Source organism: Chiroxiphia lanceolata, chromosome 2 (assembly GCF_009829145.1).
Source record: "Chiroxiphia lanceolata isolate bChiLan1 chromosome 2, bChiLan1.pri, whole genome shotgun sequence".
Lineage (NCBI taxonomy): Eukaryota > Metazoa > Chordata > Aves > Passeriformes > Pipridae > Chiroxiphia > Chiroxiphia lanceolata.
Window position 1 is genome coordinate 120,183,757 of NC_045638.1, and position 19,234 is coordinate 120,202,990.

The window sequence follows — 19,234 nt, forward strand, 5'->3', positions numbered from 1 at the left end:
GGAAGGGTGGGCGGGCGGCCCGGGGGCACCGAGCCCGCGGCGCTGCGAAGGGCAGGCGGGCCCGGCCGGGACGGCTCCCCCGCGCCTGGCACGCGGCCCGCCCCTCCCCGCTCCCGATTGGCCGTCGGGGCAGCGCCACGCGCAGGGATTGGCCCAAGAGCGGCGGCTCGGCCGGTGATTGGCGGACGGCGGCGGAAGGAGCTGGCCGCTGGGGGGGCGGGGCAAGATGGCGGCGGTGCTGGAGGTGGAGGTTGGCGGCCCCGTCGAGCGCGATGTGGAGGAGGTGTGGGGGCTGCGCCGGGCCGGGCCGGGGGCAGCCGCGGAGGGGAGGGGGAGGCGGCTGCGGGGCCGGCAGCTCCCCCGCGGGGGAGGCTGGAGGGGAGCCGCTCGGGCGCGGGGCCTGGGGGGCGTGGGGGAGCGGAGTCGGGGTGTACGCTGAGGGGTTCTGAGGGTCCCTGGTGTGGGAGAGAGGGAGTCTGGGGCACCCTGAGCTTGTAGGGCTTTGGGGCAGGTGGGTGTGGGGAGTGTTAGTGTTGGGGGGGGCTCTGGGGATCCCTGGCGTAGGGGAACACTGAGCGTCCCGGGGGCAGAGGGGCACTGGGGGCTTCGGGAGGCCCGTGGGGCAGCGGGACAGGGGAGGTCTCGGGGGCAGGAGGGCGAGGATGGAGGCTCGGCTGTTGTTCCCATGCTGGCTTTCAAGTGTTTCTGGGGATGAAAAATTACAAAACTGGAAACAAGAACTCTATTTGGAAAGCTGGAACTGGGAGCAGGGTGCTGTGTGTGCCACGGGCACCGGCACTGATGCCCCGGGCTTTGCAGGGGCTCTTCGCCGTCCCCTGTGCTTTATGCTCAGGAGTTTTCTTTCCACTTGTGGAGAACCAGGAGAATCTGGGTCTGTTCTGTGTGGAGAACGTGGTTCCATCCTGCCTGCACTGTGTGTTACTGTGGGTGACTGCTGGTGCTTTTTGGTGCTTTTCCTCAAGAACAGGTGGTTTCGCTTAAAAATTCTCAGATGCTGATGGTTATGTTGGAGAAGATTCCTGGCAGAGTCAAGCTGTGGAGATTCCCTGGTGTATGGCTGAACTGTGGGAGCTTGTGCCTCCTCCCCACATCCTGTGTTGCTGTCAGAGAGCAGGTGCAGTGGGGTGATGGAGATTTAGACCACAAAGCAATCACTGTCGAGTTGCTACTGGTTATATTTCTGAGATATTTTCTGGTGACTTTGTATGTAAAAATGTGAAAGATCCAAGGTCTCTGATGCTCAGAAGTGAATCCCAGTTCTCATTCTGTCAGGAAGCTACTTTTGGGGCTGGCAGTGAGGGCGTCAGGAGGAGGCAGCGGGTGAGGGAGTGCATATAGGACCTGTGCTTATCCCTGTGATTCCACACGATCCGTGTCCGTCAGGACAAAATCTGTCTGCTTGTGTTGTCCAGAGGTCCTGGCAGCTCTTTGGGCAGAGCAGGTTGCTGATGAATCACTAACAGTGAGGACCTGAAAGCAGTTTAACATTCCCCTGGAATACAGCCGAGTGTCCTGTGGCTCTGGCTCTGCCTGCGGGGAGCTTGGGCCTTCAACAAACGTTTAGTTTCCAATTATCCAAGTGTTTGATCAGTTGGGACCTTCCTCCTCCCTGATCCTTGTTCCTGCGCTGTTTTATGAGCAGGAAGAAAGCAGAATTGAGATTCCAAAATCTCTCCAGACTTTCACTGAAGAACGTGCCTCTTCCCAACCTGCCTTGGTTGAACGTGCAGCACTTTGAGATTTATCTTCCCATTATGTCAGGTTGTTCCTAGTGGGTGCTGTGAGACAAAGACTGAGGCTGGGGCTGTGGGAAAGGTGAGATCAGGGCTGGTGGCTGCTCTGGAGCTTTGAACTGAAATCAGCAGCTGCTTATTCTCCATCCTCAAGGCATTCTCCTTGCCTCCTTTAGAGGCTCTTAGATTTAGAGCCTAAGGAGATTAGAGCCGGCTCACAGCAGCGTGTGTGTGCCTGGAGATCCCCCCAGCCCCTGGGCTCTGAGGAACGGGTGGTTCTGGTTTTGGTGCTGACCCTGTCAACAGCCTTTGCGTTTTCCTTGAGGGGGTAATTCCACTGACTGTCCCAATGGTGGGGATCACAGGTTTGTGGAGGCTTTGGGGCATCAGGCCCTTAAAAAAACGGGGAGTGGCACGAGGTTCTTCCAAAGGCCATCGTACCACGTCTGAGGAGATGATTAGACTTTAGTCCAAGGTATCCAGTTTCTCCCAGTCGTCACACAGAGGAGGTTGGGGTTTTTAAGTGGATCGTGAGTTGCAGAAGAGACAGAGAGCGGAAGAATCATTCTTAATTCCTAATTTTTTTAAAAAAAAAGCTTTTCTAAGAGCTGTAGTTGGTTGCACACTGGGTCCTGTGTTGCTGTGACAGCTGGAGGAGGCTGCAGCAGGAGTGGGCGGGTGCTCAACACTTGATAGAGCTGGTCTTTAGCTGCTTCACCCTCGTCGTTCTTGTCTAACCCCTCTGGTAGAGATTTACAAGCAGAGGTTCTTCAGTGTTGTCATCAGAGATAGGAAGAGACCCAAAAACTGGGTATTAAAATAAGACAACCCCGAACTAAAAATAGAATGAATGCTTGCTGGTGAGCCCAGGTGCTTCCTTCACCATCACTGTTCATTTTTAGCCCCAACCCAAAACTTCTGTGCTAAGGGAGTGTGCAGATCAAGGAGGGGTTAGCTGGAACATCTTGCTTGGGGGGGCTGCTGTGCCAAGTCCTGTCTGACAGCCATCAGATGCCTCTCAACATCCCTTATGTCATGTCCTGGCCCCCCCTTAATAAAGTTATTTCAGGAGCTTTGAGCTCTGGGAAATCTGGTGAAGCTCAGTCCTTGTGATTGAGGCACAAAATTGTGTCTGGTGCTGTGGATCCGTGGTTGGCTTGGAAGCACAGCTTGGAGGAACCTCTGTGGAATATCAGCAGGATTTCCACAGGGTTTGGGGCTGCTGGAAGAATTTGGAGATTTGGGGGAGATGCTGAAGCAAAGAGGCTGGGAAGTGTTTCCCAAGGCAGGACTGACTCTGTGGATGGCGTGGCTGCTGGTGTGGTACAGAGGAGTGAGCAGAGCCACTGTATAGGGATAAAAAAATTGGTGTGGTTGGAAGGTGCTTGTCAAACATCCTTATTCAGCAAGGATGGGGCCAGAGCCTGGGGGGAGCAGGGATCTCCTGGGGGGAGGCAGTGGAAGCACCTGTGTGACTGCCAGAGCTTGCAGAGGGATCGACCTACACTGGAGCCAACAAGCGCTTGGGGTTTTTCAGCTTCTCCTGCGTGCAGTGACTAGTTTTTAAATCTCTTTTTTTCCTGTCTGTATCAGAACAGTTGTTCTTGCTCCAGATTGTGTCACAGCAACTGAACTGATGGATCTGAACTGGCTGTTTTAGGAGCAGAGGCACTCGGGGAATTTGGTCGATACAAACACCCTTCTCGGTGTCGGTGTCAGGTTGTCACCGCCTCCCCACGGGTTCTGACACAAGCCAGCGAGCTCCAACACGGATTGTCGTGGCTCTAGATTTTGCATCTAGGTCCTGAAGTACTTCTCAAGGGCCTCAGGAGCTGAATCTCTCGCAAGTGTTGCTCTGGGGTGAAGCTCAGCAGATGTTCCACATGAGGCAGTCAGATTGCTGCTGTGTGTCTTTCCTGCCTCCTCACCCTGGGGTGTAATTAGACGCCGCAGGGGAAGCTGTGTGTGCCCTCAGCCAAGCCCGGCTGCCATGGGAGCTGCTGGCTGTGACACACCTTTGTGCTGGCAGTGGTGCCCCGGGCAGGCGAGGCTGAGGGCTGTGCCGTGCCGGGGAGAGCCCTGGGGTAAAGGTTGGAGCCAAGCCCATGGCCCCGTACCCTGTGGGGCGAGGTGGAGCCTGTTCCTGTGTACACATCTCTGCTGTGTGCGCAGGACAGAGTGATATCAAAGTCCTTGCTATGGCTTGTTTCCAGTTTCCATCCCCAATGCCTGGGCAATGCTGGAGTGTTTCCGGCCCCGTGAGGATTTCTAAACCCCGTGTGTACGTTCCCAGCCCCAGACGAGCTGCTCTTGGTTTAATCTGAGTTTATGTCTCACCAAGAAAAGGCAATGGGACCCAGAGCTGCGGGATTCCCTCCCTAGTGCTGTGGGTCAGTGTGATGCCTGGTCTGGGAGCCCATGTGGGGACATGATTGGGGCTGGAGGGTCCTCAGCAATTAGGTGAAGATTTTGTGAAGGTGAAGATTTTGCCCGGAGAAGCTGTGGACTCCCTGTTCCTGGAAGTGCTCAAGACCAGGTTGGATGGGGCTTGGAGCAACCTGGTCTAGTGGAAGGTGTCCCTGCCCGTGGCAGGGGATAGGAAGGAGAGCTTTAAGGTCTTTCTGACCCAAACCATTCTGTGATTCGATGATTCTATATAAAGCTCCAAGTGAAAGCTGAAATGTAGTGTCAAAGCTCCCCCCACTCCTCCCCTGTCCAAAAGCAAGAGTATTCACACAAAAATCTCACTGGAGAAGATGGATTACCTGAGCCCATTGTCAATCATCACTAATAACAGCAGCTCCTGTCACTCTTGGGTTGCTCCTGCCCGTAACGTTTGGGAGGAACTTCCAGCCATCTCAGCAAAGCAAGGCCTAAATCTTTCTTTTTCTGTGATTTTGAGGGTTTTTTAGCACTATTTCGTTGCTGGTGTGCAGATACTGTCCCCTGTCCTGCAGCCTGGTGGGATTTTGGACTGTGTTTGCATTGGCTACTCTGGGATGACCATTCCGTGCCCCGAGATGCTGGGCAGGGTTTTGAACATGGGATTTAAACCAATTCTCTGGTAGTGGTGGTGTGAGATAGTGGGCAGAGCCTCAGCTCCAGTGAAATAGGGAAGTGGAGGTGGCAGAGGAGCAGGGGGGCTCACCGCTTTCCGTGTGCGGCCTGGGAGGGTGAAGGACAACTCTGGGCTGTGCTGTCACCATGGGCACATCCAGGTTTGTTATTTAAAGTATCTGAATCCAGAGATTCCTTCTTCAAGTTCTCAGAGAGCAATCCTGGAGGTCTCAGGGGATGGCTGTCAGCACGGCTCAGGGTCTCACCAGGAGATGAAGGAGCTGGGTGCTGTGTTTGTGGTGGTGAACGGGCAGCACAGGCACAGAGTCCTGCTCGGGTGGGCACCAGCCAGCACCGTGCTGCTCAGGAAGGGGGAGGCAACGAGTTACCCGTGCTGTGGTGCTGCTGCTGCTCCCAAACTCCAGTGGCTGATTTCATGGGTGTTTTTCTTGTCTCCCTAGGTTGACCTCTCGCACTTGTCCCCAGAGGAGAGATGGAGGTGAGTGTGCTGGGAGGTGAATCAGCGCGTACAGCTGGAGCGAGCTCCTGCTCCGGGCCAGAGCGACTGGCAGCACAGCCCGTGTTCACAGTGGGAGAGGACAGGGCCAGCAGTTTTTGCTGAGGGAAAGTATGAACTGTCTTAAAAGGCACGTTTTTTCTTCTAAACTACTTGCTAAATATTAGAATCACAGAATATTTTAGGTTGGAAAAGCCTTCTGAGGCCATCAAGTCCAAGCATTCCCCCAGCATTGCCAAGGCCACCACTCACCCATGTCCCCAGGCACCACATCCACACCCCTGTTAAATCCCTCCAGGGATGGGGACTCCCCCACTGCCTTGGGCAGCTGTACCAGGGCTGGACAATCCTTTCTGTGAAGAAATTTTCCCAAATACACAACCTAAACATCCTGTGGCACTATCTGAGGCTGTTTTCTCTTGTTCTGTCACTTTTTACCTGGAAAAAGAAACCACCCCCCACTTCAATCAACCCTCCTGTCAGGGAGTTGCAGAGTGAAAAGGTCCCCCCTGAACCTCCTTTTCTCCAGGCTGAGCCCCCTCCAGCTCCCTCAGCTGCTCCTCATCAATCTTGTGCTCCACACTCTTCCCCAGCTCTGTTGTCCTTCTCTGGACACCCTCCAGCCCCTCAATGTCTGCCTTGTAGTAAGGGGCCTCAAAAATCCTCCTTTTCCTTAAGCTAAACCAATTTCAGCCAGATGTTTATTGAAAATCACAGTGAGACTGGTCTCTCGCTATTGCACCAGTACAGGCTGGGGGTCGACCTGCTGGAAGGTGGAAGGATGCTCTGTGGAGAAGGACGTGGGGGTCCTGGTGGGCAACAAGCTCCCTCTAAGCCAGCAGTGTGCCATGGGGGCCAAGAAGGCCAGTGGTGTCCAGGGGGACATTGGGAAGAGCATTGCCAGCAGGTTGAGGGAGGGGATCCTGCCCCTCTGCTCAGCCCTGATGAGGCACATCTGCAGTGCTGTGTCCAGCTCTGGGCTCCTCAGGACAGGGGGGACATGGAGCTCCTGGGGCAGGTCCAGCGGAGGCTGCAGAGGTGCCAAAGGGATGGAGCATCTCTGGGAGCAGGAAAGGCTGAGGGAGCTGGGGCTGTTCAGCCTCCAGAGCAGAGCCTGAGAGGGGCCCTCCCCAGGCTGTGTCAGGGGCTGCAGGGAGGGGGCAGAGGATGGACCAGGCTCTGCTCAGGGGAGCCCAGCAATGGGACAAGAGGAACGGGCAGGAACTGATGCCCAGGAAGTTCCAGCTGAACATGAAGAACTTCCCTGTGCAGGTGATCGTGCACTGGGATGGATTGCCCAGAGAGGGGGTGGAGTCTCCCTAACTGGAGATATACCAGAACTGTCTGGACACAATCCTGTGCCATGTGCTCTGGGATGACCCTGCTTGAGGAGGGATGTTGGACCAGATGACCCACTGTAGTCCCTTCCAACCTGACCCATTCCCTGATTCTGTGTTTCTGTGTTAATTTTTAGAGGATGACTTAAAATCAGAGAATTTGGCATATTTATTGCATTTGGATTTTTTTTCTTCTAATTTGAACCGTATTATCACCTGGAGACCAAGACATAAGGATGTCACAGCTCTTAATTCCACCTTGCTTTTTGGTCAAACAGCACAAGCTGCAAAGAAACCCCAGGGATCTGGCAAGCATCAGTCTGGAAATCACTTGTTCCAGCATGCTCATGGTGGAGAGAAGCGATTTGCTGGTACTTGGGGGTTTTGTTAGGTGTCAGCTGTCCCCCACCCTTGACCCTTGCAGCCTTTCCCTTGCTGGGCAAGAGGGAAAATGGTGTTAGTGGCTCTGAACCTGGGCTGAGAGTTTGGTAATGAGAATTGACACGCACTCAGGGGGTCAAACATTGCAATGTGCTCTAGGAGGACCGTGCTTCATCAGGGAGGTTGGAACAGATGACCCCACCAGTGGTCCCTTCTAACCTTGCCCGTTCTGGGATTGTGAGTTATGTGGACCGTACACTCCCTGTTCGTTAGTTCAGGTAGGTCAGTGGGAGTTCTCCACCTCATTCACACCTGGATGGGCTGGGTGTTGTTCTTGACTTTCACAGCGTAGAAATGAGCTGGTCCCAGAGCAACCTTTCGTCCTTTCTCCTGTGGATTGTTCACAGCCCCTGACTCCACGATTCTTCTTTGGGCTGTTTTCCTGTCTGGTGTTCCCGGCTCTCCCGAGGTGTCTGTCCCCCACTGTGCAGTCTCAGCCGCCTTTTCCCGGTTGTTGCAGGGTGGAGCACGCCCGGATGCACGCCAAGCACCGCGGGCACGAGGCCATGCACGCCGAGATGGTCCTCATCCTCATCGCCACGCTGGTGGTGGCACAGCTCCTCTTGGTTCAGTGGAAGCAGCGGCACCCTCGCTCCTACAACGTAAGTGACCCCCCACAGCTGTTCTGCCCGAGGCTGGATGTGAGCGTTGACTGACACCCTCCTCTTGCCAATGAGAAGTGTGTTCCCGGTTTTCCTATTGTCTGGTGTTGGGATTCCCTTGACTTCCCAGCAGCTTGGGGGGATTTTAAGTAGGGGTGAGGATGGATGGACCTGAAGGCCTCAGGTTTCGCTGGAAGCGATACCAATAACTCCGTGTGACGTGGTGCCTTGGCGCCCGGGATTGACAAGCAGATCTCAGGTGTTGTCCAGAGGGAAGCTGCATTTTGTGGGTGCTTCCTCGGAAGCAATGGGAGCTCCTTGCTGCCAGGACCCTGGGTTTGATGGTACCTGCAGCACTCTGCTGAGCAGACCTGCCACTTGCCAATGCCACCAGCTGGGTGGCTGGGTCTGTTATTTAGCTGAACCAACTTCACTCTGACCTCCTTGTCATAACAGTAATGATAATATTGTCATAATTAATGTTTCCTGGGAGTACCTGTAATCCTCTGTGAACTTTGAACCGAACCTGCTTGCCCGTTTCCCTCCGGCGGCACCACGAGAGCTCAGCTGCACAGCTGTAGATCCATTTGGGAATAGGCTGGAGTGCAGAGACAAGCCAAAACCTTCTCGCCTTGTGTAATACCTGTCTGTGGCTGCAGCGTCAGGACCCTGGGAAGGCAAAGGTTTATGAAGCTGCCTTACAACAACTGGTTGGGTGGACCATCTCCTGTACCTTACTCTGGAGATGGTTCCTCTACATTCTCCCTCCAGCTCTATCCTTTGCTACCAGAAATCACCTGACTGCTGCCTCTGACTCCCTCACAAAATCACAGAACCATTTGGGTTGAAAAAGCCCTCCAAGATCATGGAGTCCAACGAGCACTGCCAAGCCCACTACTAACCCTTGTTCCCAGGTGCCACATCCACATGTCTTTTAAGTCCTTCCAGAGATGGTGACTCCACCGCTGCCCTGGGCAGCCTGTGCCAGGGTTTGATCACCCTTTCAGGGAAGGAATTTTCCCAATATCCAACCTAAACCTTCCCTGACACAACTTGAGGTCATTTCCTCTTGTCCTGCCCCTTGTTCCCTGAGAGCAGAGCCTGACCCCACCTGGCTCCCCCCTCCTGTCGAGGAGTTGCAGAGAGCAAGAAGGTCCCCTCTGAGCCTCCTTCTATCCAGGCTGAGCCCCCCCAGCTCCCTCAGTTGCACTCCATCAGACTCATGCTCTCAGCCGAGCTCTGAGCTGTTTTCTGGGTGTCACAGACCAATCTCTGCAGTTTCCTGGTGCTTTTCAGGGCCCTTTGATGCAGGCAAGAGAATGGCTGCCACGACTGTCAGGATGTTTCTGATGTCTGAGGAGCAGAGAACCAGCTCCGAGTGCCTTTCCTCTGTTCCTGCAGATGGTGACCCTCTTCCAGATGTGGGTAGTGCCTCTGTATTTCACGATCAAGCTGTACTGGTGGCGGTTCCTGGTGATCTGGGTGCTCTTCTCAGCAGTCACAGCTTTTGTCACCTTCAGGGCAACTCGAAAGCCTCTGGTACAGACAACACCCAGGTTCGTCCGTGTGTTCCTGAGGAAACTTCTCAGCCCCAGAGTAACCATTACAAGGAGTTTTTTCCAGTTTCCCTGCCACAGATGACTGTGTTAAGCTTTGCATCCTGGGAGCCTGGTGTGAAGGACTTTATTGGCTGCTGGCAGCCAGCCCAATGCACCTGGTACCCGGGTGGGTGGTGGAAAGGCAGATTCCACGTGGGCTGGTCGCCTCACCCAGGGCATTCCCAGTGTGCAGCATGCTTCCTTATGGCCTTTGGAGATCCTGAGGTTTCTGGTTTGGAAGTCAGGACTGTGAGCACCCCATGGCAGGTTGAATTAGGAATGTAACGCTCTTGCCCATGTGTAGGGGTAGGTGATGTGTCTGCAAAAACACTGTGGGTTTGAGAAATAAAACTCTTCGGGTGATTGGCAGGGTTTCATTCAGGAAGAAATGAAATTGTTAAATTCTTTGTTTTAATTCTTTACAGGCTGGTTTATAAATGGTTTCTACTAATATACAAGATCAGCTATGCAACTGGGATCGTGGGGTACATGGCTGTCATGTTTACACTCTTTGGTCTTAACTTATTATTCAGGTGAGTGAATCTTTCCTACTCTTGGGGCAATGGGGTCTAACATGCCATTGAGTATTACTCTGGAAAAATAATTGTCTTGGCAATCTGATTAATGGCACCAAAGAGACTATTGGGGTGTCCTTTTGCTCCTGAGAGGATCATGGGTGAGGTGCTGGTACCTGACCTGGTCCAGGTTGCTGGAGAGCCCTTTTTCCAGCTCATGTGTCAGCAGTTCCCTCAGCTCTGTGGTGTCCAGTCTGGGGGCAGCAGTGGGATTTTCTTTGCTATACTGATGAAGTTGTACCTGCAAGAAGCAGCCAGCCCAGAGGTGGCGGCAGAGGAGTTTGGTCCAAGCCAGCTTCATGTTTAGAGAGGTTGACCACTTCTCTGGAATATTCTCTAGAATCGTATGTTCTCTGGAATATGATAAGAGCAGCTTTGCTGTCAAAAAAACCTCTTGATGGTTTGGCTCTTCTGTTGTAGAATCAAACCAGAAGATGCAATGGACTTTGGCATCTCCCTCCTCTTCTACGGTCTTTACTACGGGGTGCTGGAGCGGGACTTTGCTGAGATGTGTGCGGATTACATGGCCTCGACCATTGGGGTGAGTTCACCAGGGGCTGTCCCCCAGGCCAGAGTCATCCCCAGATCGGGGGGCCTGAAACATGTTGGTCCCGGCAGCAGCTCTGGCCTCCCTCCAATGGGAAAGTGCATCAAACCTCCCCCTCAAGGAAGAGTCCCTGGCTATAACATAGCAAGAATTGCTCTGAGAACCTTCCTGCAGAGTGAAGCCTCTGCTGGGTCCCCTCAGCCCCAGAAGGACAAGAAGTACTTCCCCAGGAGTGTGGTGTGGCACTGGCACAGGTTGTTCAGAGACTTTTGCTGTCCCTGTGGACAGAGGGCTTGGTGGCCCAAAATCTGTAGCCCACTCGTGTGGTATCAAAATAACCCAATCCACTAAAAATATGCAACGTAGGACACCAGTGAAGTAGGTCATATTTCTTCTTTTCAGCAGCTGTTTAGGGTCTTGGACTTCGTCTTTCCTCCTCCTCTTCCTTTCTGAGCTTTCTGTTGCTGCTTCTTGAGGTTCTGCTCCAGCTTTTCACAGGCCACACTGCAACACCTTGGCACAGCTCAGGTCTCTCTCAGGTCCCCAGGGCTCTGTCAGATGCTCAGAGCAAAAATGTGCCAGGACTCTGAGGGAGGCATGTTTTTGCTGATGATACTAAACCAGGAGAGGCTGTGGCCTCTTAGGAGTGAGAGCTGGACAGACAAGAGAGCTGGGCAAGCTTCAGCCATGTGAAATTTAGCAGGGCAAGTGCCAAGATTCTCCTCCTGGGGTGACATAATCCTGGTTATAGGTACAAATTTGAAGACAAGAGCCTGGAGAGAGTCCCGTGGAAAGGGATTAGGGAGCTGGGGTTGACAGCAAGTCCCTCAGCACGGGAAGGGGGTGCATGGGGCTGGGATGTGACGGGCCACTGCATCACTGAGCAGCTCCCTGTCCTGTTGTAGTTGTTTCCCGCAGCCGGACCTGTAACAGGGTTTTTAAGCCCCAAAGGCCGAGGCGACTCCCGGGGTGCTGCCCCCAGCCCTCCTTAGAGCTTAGCCGTGCCACCGCGGGCGTGGGACACGTGCCCTCCCGCTGTCACCGCTCTCCCTCTGCTCTGCCCTCGCTCAGTTCTACAGCGCCTCGGGAATGCCCACCAAGCACCTCTCCGACAGCGTCTGCGCCGTCTGTGGCCAGCAGATCTTTGTGGACGTCAACGAGGAGGGGATCATCGAGAACACCTACCGCCTCTCCTGCAACCACGTGTATCCTTCTCTGCAGGTGCCAGCCCCTCGCCTCGCTGGCCCCATGCTGGGGTGGGCAGCAGGGAGCTCCTGCTCCCACGGCTTCTCCCACAGTGGGTGAAGAAATGCCCGTCCTGGGACTTGGGGCTGTCTGGCTGAATTGGCATGTGATCCATGACTGTGTCCTCACTGACTCAGCATCCATGAAATCACTTGGTTGCCACCTCCATGTGCATCACAAGTGGTTATTTCCTCTTTCTTTCCCTCCCTCCCTCTGCTCGGCCATGGAGCTGCACCTCACTTTCCACCTGCCTTTGCCAAATCCGCTCTGACCTATCTGCCTGGCAGTGGCAGCTCTGATGCTCTGAGGTTGGGATGTGCCCTGCTCTGTGCCATGCTGGCCCCTCATCAGAGAGCCAGTGCAGTGGGTCCTGTCTGAGTCTCTGTAAGGAAAAATCAGGGGGAAGCACTGCTGGCCTCCCTCTGAAAACAGCCCCCGGGTCCAGCACTGCTGGTCACTGCCTGCTCTGATCACAGCCTGGCAGCTTCCTCCTTTCCCAGAACTCCTCCAGGGTTTCCAGGACTCTGGAGTCACTCAGCCCTTCCCATCAGCTGATTGATGTGAAGTGGGTTTTGAAACTGGAAGTCCTGGTTGTTGCTCAGCCCCAGCTGAGACAGGTCAGGGTTTTTTCTCTGTGGTGACTCAGCCTGGAAGTGGAATGTCCTCTGGCACCGCGTGCGTTACTGCCTGCAAGGTGGTTTCCAAACTGGGCCTAGGCAAAGGTCATGCTGGCAAAACTCATGGCCTAAATTTAACTGTTAGGGACTGTTTGTGAGATTTATGGCTGACTCGTGCAGAGTCTGGGACTATGGCAGTGTCGTTGTCAGAGGAGCTGGTCTATGCTCCTGGTGGTCCTCTGGGGTGAGGGCTGGCTGGGCACCCCTGGAGCTGACAAGGGAGTGACTCCTGTTGCTGATTCACTGGCATTCCCCCTTGGTTTGAGCAGCAGAGAGATTCTGGGGGAAGTTTGTTTGCTCAGTGACACCCTTGTGTGTGGCAAGTTGGCTGCAGCCACTTCATGTTTCCCTGTAACTTCCCCAGGCAGTGCTCAGTTGTGCACGTCCTTGTGACGGAGCATAGCAGTAAGTCAGACCCTGGGAGAAATTCCATAAATATGTTGTCTATCCCCAAGAAGCCTTTGAAGAAGGCTTCCAAAATGCACATAGTTCACAGAGCTCTCCCAGACTGTCTGAACCTTCCCAGTGTTGGGCACCATCAGTGAAGGGTTTCAGTCTCCCTGGTGCCCATGCATTGGTCGGGCCATCATGCTGCCTCCCTGGTCCCATCCTGCTGCCCCGTGAGCCCCTTCTGCTGTCCCTGGAAGCTGCTGCACCTTCTAGGAAAGGTCTGTGGTTGTGCAGTGCACCGTCCTCATGCAGTGGGATGTTCCCTTGGCTTGGGGGGACTTCCTTAGGCTTGGTGCTTCCCTCCACGCTCAGTCATGTGTGCCCTTCTTCCTCTAGTTCCCCTTAACCTGCCACTCCCCAGGTTTCATGAGTTCTGCATCCGTGGCTGGTGCATTGTTGGGAAGAAGCAGACGTGTCCATACTGCAAAGAGAAGGTGGATCTCAAGAGGATGTTCAGTAATCCGTATCCTTTCTTCTGCTGGGAGCCAGGACTGTGGGAAGGAGAGCAGTGGGTAGAGCACATAAGGAGTGAGGGGCTCATCTTACCTGGGTAAGCCACTGCAGCCCATGACAGTGGCAGAGACCCTGCAAAACCCAAAGCAAGCCTGGCCACAGCTTTCCCTCTGCAGAGACCCATGTCTGTCCTTCCCTGGGTGCCAGTGTCCGTCCCTCCCTGGGCACCTGTGTTCTCTGTCCCTGCTTTGGGGCACCTTTGGGTGGCTCCTGGGTGGGCCGTACTCCTCTCACCCATCTCCCCATGGCTCTTTAACTCCTTCCTGCCCAGCTGGGAGAGGCCTCACGTAATGTATGGGCAGCTGCTGGACTGGCTGCGCTACCTGGTGGCCTGGCAGCCGGTGATCATCGGACTGGTCCAGGGAATCAACTACATCCTGGGGCTGGAGTAAGCGCAGGCGGTGGGAGCCGCAGAGCCACGAGAGGACGCGTGCCCAGGGCCAGGGACAGTTGCCACCGGGGATGCTGGCTTTGCTCCATCGCCTCTCAGGACCTCGGCCACCCCTGAGGACAGCAGCATTGGGGCCCCTCCTGCCAGAGCTGAGGGAGGATTTTTTTAAAAAGCAATTATTTTAATGAGCGTATTTAAAACTTTCTATTGCAGCTGAAAAGAGACACTCGTCCCCTTTCCCTGCCCCTCTTGGGTCCTCCACAGCACCCCGCTGGGCTGAGCTTTGGGCTGGGGGCTGTTCTCCAGCTCCCTCCTGCCGCTCTGCCGGGGGAGGCCATGGGGAGAAGGGCCGAGGCTTTGCCGGCTCCGACGCTGGCACCCCGGAGCAGCCTTGCTGGCAGCAAGGATGGGATATGGGGGCTGCAGAGGAGAGGCTGGAGCCCAGTGCCCTGAAAGAGGGGACAGAGGGATGCCTGGCAACCCCAGGCTGCTGGGTCCCCTTCTGGGTGCCATGGGTGTGCTGGGAGGAACCAAGCTGCTCACTGGCACGGTGATGGTGGGCTCTGTCTCGGGGAACCCTTTTATATGCTCCCAAATTTTCTATGTTTCTCCCTGAAGGCCAGCGTTGTCCCCTGGCTGTTCGGGGTTGTCAGCCAGGGCATGGAGTGGGACCGGTGCTGTTCCTCTCTCTGCGCCCTTTTGGGTGACGGCGACGGTACATCAAGAGCAGCCCAGGAGTGGGTGCCCCTGCCCCAGGGTGCGGGGGCCTCCTCGCTGGGTGTTGCTCTTCTTGGCACTGGAATAAAAGGGATGGAGCGAAGGTTGGGCTGGTGCTGGCATTTCCTTGCCCCGGCATTGCACCATGGCATCCTCCTGGCCGTGCTGGAGGGAGCCGTGCCACAGTCCTGCTGGTGTGAGGGGCTCAGGCTCATTTTTTGGCACTGGGTGGGGGCAAAGTCCCCCAAGGGCCAGTGGTGGTATTTTGGCATGCAGATACTTGAACCATGTCGTCTGAGGAGACTGGGGTCTGGTGAGGGGCTATGAGGCAGCTCCTGGCTCGGGGGATTTGGGAAGTGGCCGCAGCAGTGGCATGGCTGTGGGCACCATGTGGGCTGTGTGCCCCCCTCCCCCAGGGAACCCCAGCGCCCTGCTGCGTCATTTGGGTTTTCTTTCGGGGGAAACCACATTGCAGTGTCGTGCCAAACACTGAAATAAGAGTCCTGGAAATGGAGACGTGGCACTGGGTTTTTCTTGATCGTCTTCCCTGCTCCAGGGTGAGGCCATGGTTCCTCCTTTCGGCTCTCCCAGGGGGACAGATATCGTGTGGATGGCAAACAAGCACCTGCGGCACCCAGAGCTCAGCTGCTTGGTGTTGGTGGGAGCAGGGAGGTGGCAGAGGAGCACAGGGCACTGGGTGCTGCCATGAGAGTGGCCTCTGGCCCGTCACTGCCCACTGGACACCTGTGGGTGCTGTGGGAAGGATGTGGCTGCTGACCTCATCCCAGCAGGAGGACAGGGACGTGTTGCACTTGGCAGGTCCCCAAGATAAACATTCCTGTTCCCACCACCTTTCTGCCTTGCTGGGAACAGGGATAACGAAACTCACTGGGGAATTAGGGACTTTTTACCAGGCAGTGCCAGGGCCTGCAGCTCAGGTGGCTGTGCCTGCACTGGCTCCTGGCCTTGAGGGTGCTGGGGAACGGGACTGGTGGGTTGTTGAAACCATGTCTGCTGCCAAGGAGCTGGCTCAGGGGATGAGGGGGTTCTGCTGTGGGACAGGGGAGAGGGGCCCAGTCCTGCCCTGGCTCAGGCTTCCCACGGCCAAGCACCAGCGTGAAGCCTGGGTTGGGTCCTGGGGGGTTCCTCTCTGCTAAGCTGTTGTCCTGCCCCAGCTGGGACACCCGGGGGTCAGCAGCCAGAGCTCCCCCCACCCGCTGTGCATGCTCAGTCCCCCAGGGGCTTAACCCACCTCCCTCTCCTCTTGTGCAGACCCTGCCTTGCCCCTGCCCCCAGAGTGTCAGGGGGCAAACCCGCATGTCCCAGAGTCCTGTGACGCCCCTTGGCTCAGCCAGTGCCCCATGCGATGGACGCGGGGGCCCAACCGAGCCCTGCTCCTTCATCTCTGGGGGGCCCATGGATGCTCGCCCAGGAGCGGATGGAACACACGGTGTGCTGATCATGGGCTTGCCTGAGGGACGTTCGCCGCAGGTGTAGGGGACATGGAGCATGGGGGCGTGGAGTGCTGGGGACAGCGGGCACGTTCTGGGAACTAGGGGACACGGGGGCACTGCCCCTATGGACACGCAGCGGGGCCAGTGCGGGTCCCGGTGTCCCGGCATCGCGGCACGTCGGCGGGGCCGGGGGCGGCTCGTGGTGAGTCACGGCGCTGCCGCTCGCCCCGCCCCGGGGCCGCCCCATAAAGCGGGGCCGCCCCATAAAGCGCCGCCGCCGCAAGCGCCGCCGCCTCATGGCTGAGCCACGGTCTGCCCGTACGGAGCGGTGGGGGACAGCCCTGGGGACACCAGCCGCCATCTGAGGGACCCCGGGAGGGGGATGCCGGGGGGAACGGGACCATCCCAGCCTCATGGCATGCTGGGGAGGCGCTGGGTGCATCATGGTTAACTGGGGGGATGCGAGGGGACGGGACCATCCTAGGCTTGGGGAGTACTGGAGGGGGATGCTGGGGAGACCATGGCCTGCTGGGGGGAATGCTGGGGAGATGCGAGGGGACGAGCCCAGGGGTTGCTGGGGGGGAGATGTTGGAGGGACCGTGACCAGCTGGGAGGATGCTGAGGGGATGGAACCATCCCAGGCTCGTGGGGAGCATCCCGGCATGTGCAGCACTGAGCTCCATCTCTGCCTGCAGGGCCCCTGGGACTCCCTGCCTTGCTACTCCTGCTTCTGCCCTGCTGGGCCCTGGCTCTTCTCTGTGCAGGTAGGTGGGGGTTTCTGGGCGAGCCGGGGAGGCCAGGTCACCTCTGGGCTCTGTGCCCCTCGAGGGGCCTGTGCAGGGTTCTGGGGGTGAGGAGTGCTCCCATCCCTCTATGGCACTCTGCCCCCTCACCCACCCCAGAGATGTGGGGTCTCAGAGGGTCGCTCTTGACCTCCTGCCTTACTCCACTCTGCTCCTCCAGGTGCCATGGCCCTGCAGCTCCCCACCATCACCATCCTGCGGATGCCGGCAGAGGCCCCCCGTCCAGGTGAGAGACCCCTGGGGCCATGGCAGGGATGGCCTAGGGATGGGGAAGCTGCAGTGAGCCCCCCAGTTGGGGGAGGCACAGTGGGGTCAGCTCCTGCGCCAGCACCCGGCACACACACAGGGTGCATCTTCTACCCACAGCCAAGATTTTGGGTTGCTGATGAGGTGGGAGGACGTTCTCCGTTGTTGAGGGGTGCGGGGGGACTGTGACTGTGGCCAGCCTGAACAGGGGGACACTGGGGACCCTTGCAGCCCCCCTGATCCCCACGTCCCCTCTGGCTGCAGGCGAGAGCGTGACGGTGTCATGTGAGGCGACAAGTGGGCTCCCAGAGCTGACGCTGCTCTACTGGTTGGGGAACGGCTCCTTTGTGGAGAGCCTGTACCCAGATGGGGCCGTGTACGAGGGGACAGTGCAGTGAGTATGGGGACAGGGGACATGGGGGGGCAGAGGCAGCGGGGTGGCCCCGCTTGGGGCAGGGCCCCTGGATCTGCCAGCCCAGGGTGGGCACTGATGGGTCCCCCCTGGGTCTGCAGAGAGGAGCTGCGGGGCTCGGGGGCGGCCCTGCGCCGTGACCTGCACTTCAGCTCCTTCAACACCCAGCACCTGCTCACCAACTTCACCTGCGTGGTGCTCAGCCCTCTCGGTGTGGACACCAGGGAGGTGCGATGGCCCCAGCCAGCACCAGCCCCTGTCACTGTTGAGAGTGGGGGGCTGGGCTGACACCAGGGAGCACCTCGTGAGGGGTCCCTGCTCCAAAGGCCCCGCACCGCTGTGTGTGTGTGTGACACCTCCATGGAGGCCCATCTCCGTGACCTGCTGTGGGGACCACATGGCCCCACATGTGCCAGCCTGCTGAGCCTGGGGCTTCTGGTGCCTGGGCCGCCCCCGGCCCTGCCTGTAGCTGGCTATGGGACCCCAGGGTTTATTAAAGTACATCCAGGCTGCCCCGTTGTCACCTGCATCCTGGGGATGGTGCTGCCCATGAGTGCACAGGGCACCTGTGGGATGAGGAGGGAGGGAGAGGAAGTGGCCCTGGTGCCCACAAAGGGCAGGATCCATTTCTGACCCCCTCCCTGCCTGGTGAAGTGCTGGAAAACCATGGTCAGTCCCAGTTCTGCCCAGGGAATGCCTGGCCCTATGGCTGTGCCCTGCCCCAGAGGAGGAGGATATGTGGGGAAGCCCTGGGGTGCAGGGACCCCGGGGAGGTAGGCCCATCCCATCCCGCTCTGCACCTGGGGGAAGCTGGGGCTGTCCCCCAGCATGGCATTGCTGAGCCCCACCTTCTGTTCCATGGGGCAGCCCCCCTAACCATGCTGTCCTGGCAGGGCTCCTGCTCTTGGGTGCTGGGGCTGGGGTCGCTGGTGCCAGCCCCCTCCCTGTTACCTCGTGTGCTCATGGGGGCTGTGGGACAGCCTGGACCCCTTGAGCAAGACTGAGCTGCAGGCATTGCACTGCAGCACAGGATGTGGGAGGGATAGAGGGGGCTGAAGAAGCCCCCAACTGCAGCCCCCATGAGCTGCCCTCAGTCCAGGGAACCACAGGAGACTCCTGGGGACATCCCTGTCCCACAGCTACTCTTAGGAGCCAGGAGAAGGTGAGCAGCAGAGCAGCCACCTGGGCAGGGACCTGCCCAATACAGCCCTGCTGCACCCCCAAGCCCTGTTGATGCCAGCCCCCATCCCTGGGACAGCCCCTCACAGACCCCACGCTCAGCTGCATCCTTACACCCATCCTGATGTCTTCCTGTTGGGGCCGAGGTCTCACCAGTGCTGGGGGCTGTCAGTGGCCGGGTCCTGGCCAGCAGATGCTCTGCAGAGGGCAGAGCCCCTGAGGGAAGCCCACAGAGGCCGAGGTGCTGTGGACAGGGAAGGTTACTCTGTAAATGCCTGGGGAGGTGGGGCAGCAGGAGCAGGGCCAGCTCAGGGAGGGTGGCGGGGCTTGGGAGGCGGCTGTGGAGAGAGGCAGGGCAGGCTGGGGGAAAGCACCCCCAGCTCCATCCCTGGCCAGAGCACCTCCTTGGCACATGTCCCAGCACCAACCCAGACCCCAGTGCTGGCACCAGCTGAGACCTGCCCTGCTGTGTCACCCACCAGGAGCAACCCCCTTGGGATCCCAGCCAGAAGTGTGTCCTGAGCCTCGTGGGTGCGGGTCAGGGTGCTCCTGACTAGGGGTGTGGTGCTTGCACCAATCCCTCTCTCATGCTGCTGAGGACACAGTAGGTTGTGGCTCAGATCAGCAGCAACATCTCTCCCAGGGAACCCCTGTGTCTGCACAGCACGGCACGGAACACTTGGAGGATCAGAGACAAAGGGGGGACCATGGGGCCAACA

At 57.4% G+C, this 19,234-nt stretch overlaps 2 protein-coding genes across 3 annotated transcripts; both read left to right on the forward strand.

The window, feature by feature from the left end:
• Positions 1-183: 183 nt before the first annotated feature.
• RNF121 (ring finger protein 121) lies at positions 184-13,889 on the forward strand. Its single transcript, XM_032679820.1, has 9 exons — positions 184-283; positions 5,273-5,310; positions 7,567-7,708; positions 9,110-9,264; positions 9,732-9,839; positions 10,302-10,422; positions 11,500-11,633; positions 13,162-13,263; positions 13,585-13,889. The coding sequence occupies exons 1-9, from the start codon at positions 227-229 to the stop codon at positions 13,703-13,705; spliced, it is 978 nt and encodes a 325-aa protein (XP_032535711.1). The 5' UTR covers positions 184-226; the 3' UTR covers positions 13,706-13,889.
• A 1,150-nt stretch (positions 13,890-15,039) lies between these two features.
• On the forward strand, positions 15,040-17,643 carry IL18BP (interleukin 18 binding protein). 2 transcript variants are annotated; one of them, XM_032679822.1, is made up of 5 exons: positions 15,040-15,871; positions 16,571-16,639; positions 16,839-16,904; positions 17,189-17,318; positions 17,438-17,643. In XM_032679822.1, exons 1-5 carry the CDS (start codon positions 15,739-15,741, stop codon positions 17,622-17,624), a joined length of 585 nt encoding a protein of 194 aa, XP_032535713.1. In that variant the 5' UTR covers positions 15,040-15,738; the 3' UTR covers positions 17,625-17,643. The 2 variants fall into 2 exon arrangements, with proteins under 2 accessions (XP_032535713.1, XP_032535714.1); XM_032679823.1 differs by lacking the exon at positions 15,040-15,871 and adding an exon at positions 16,161-16,193.
• The last annotated feature ends 1,591 nt before the right edge of the window (positions 17,644-19,234 follow it).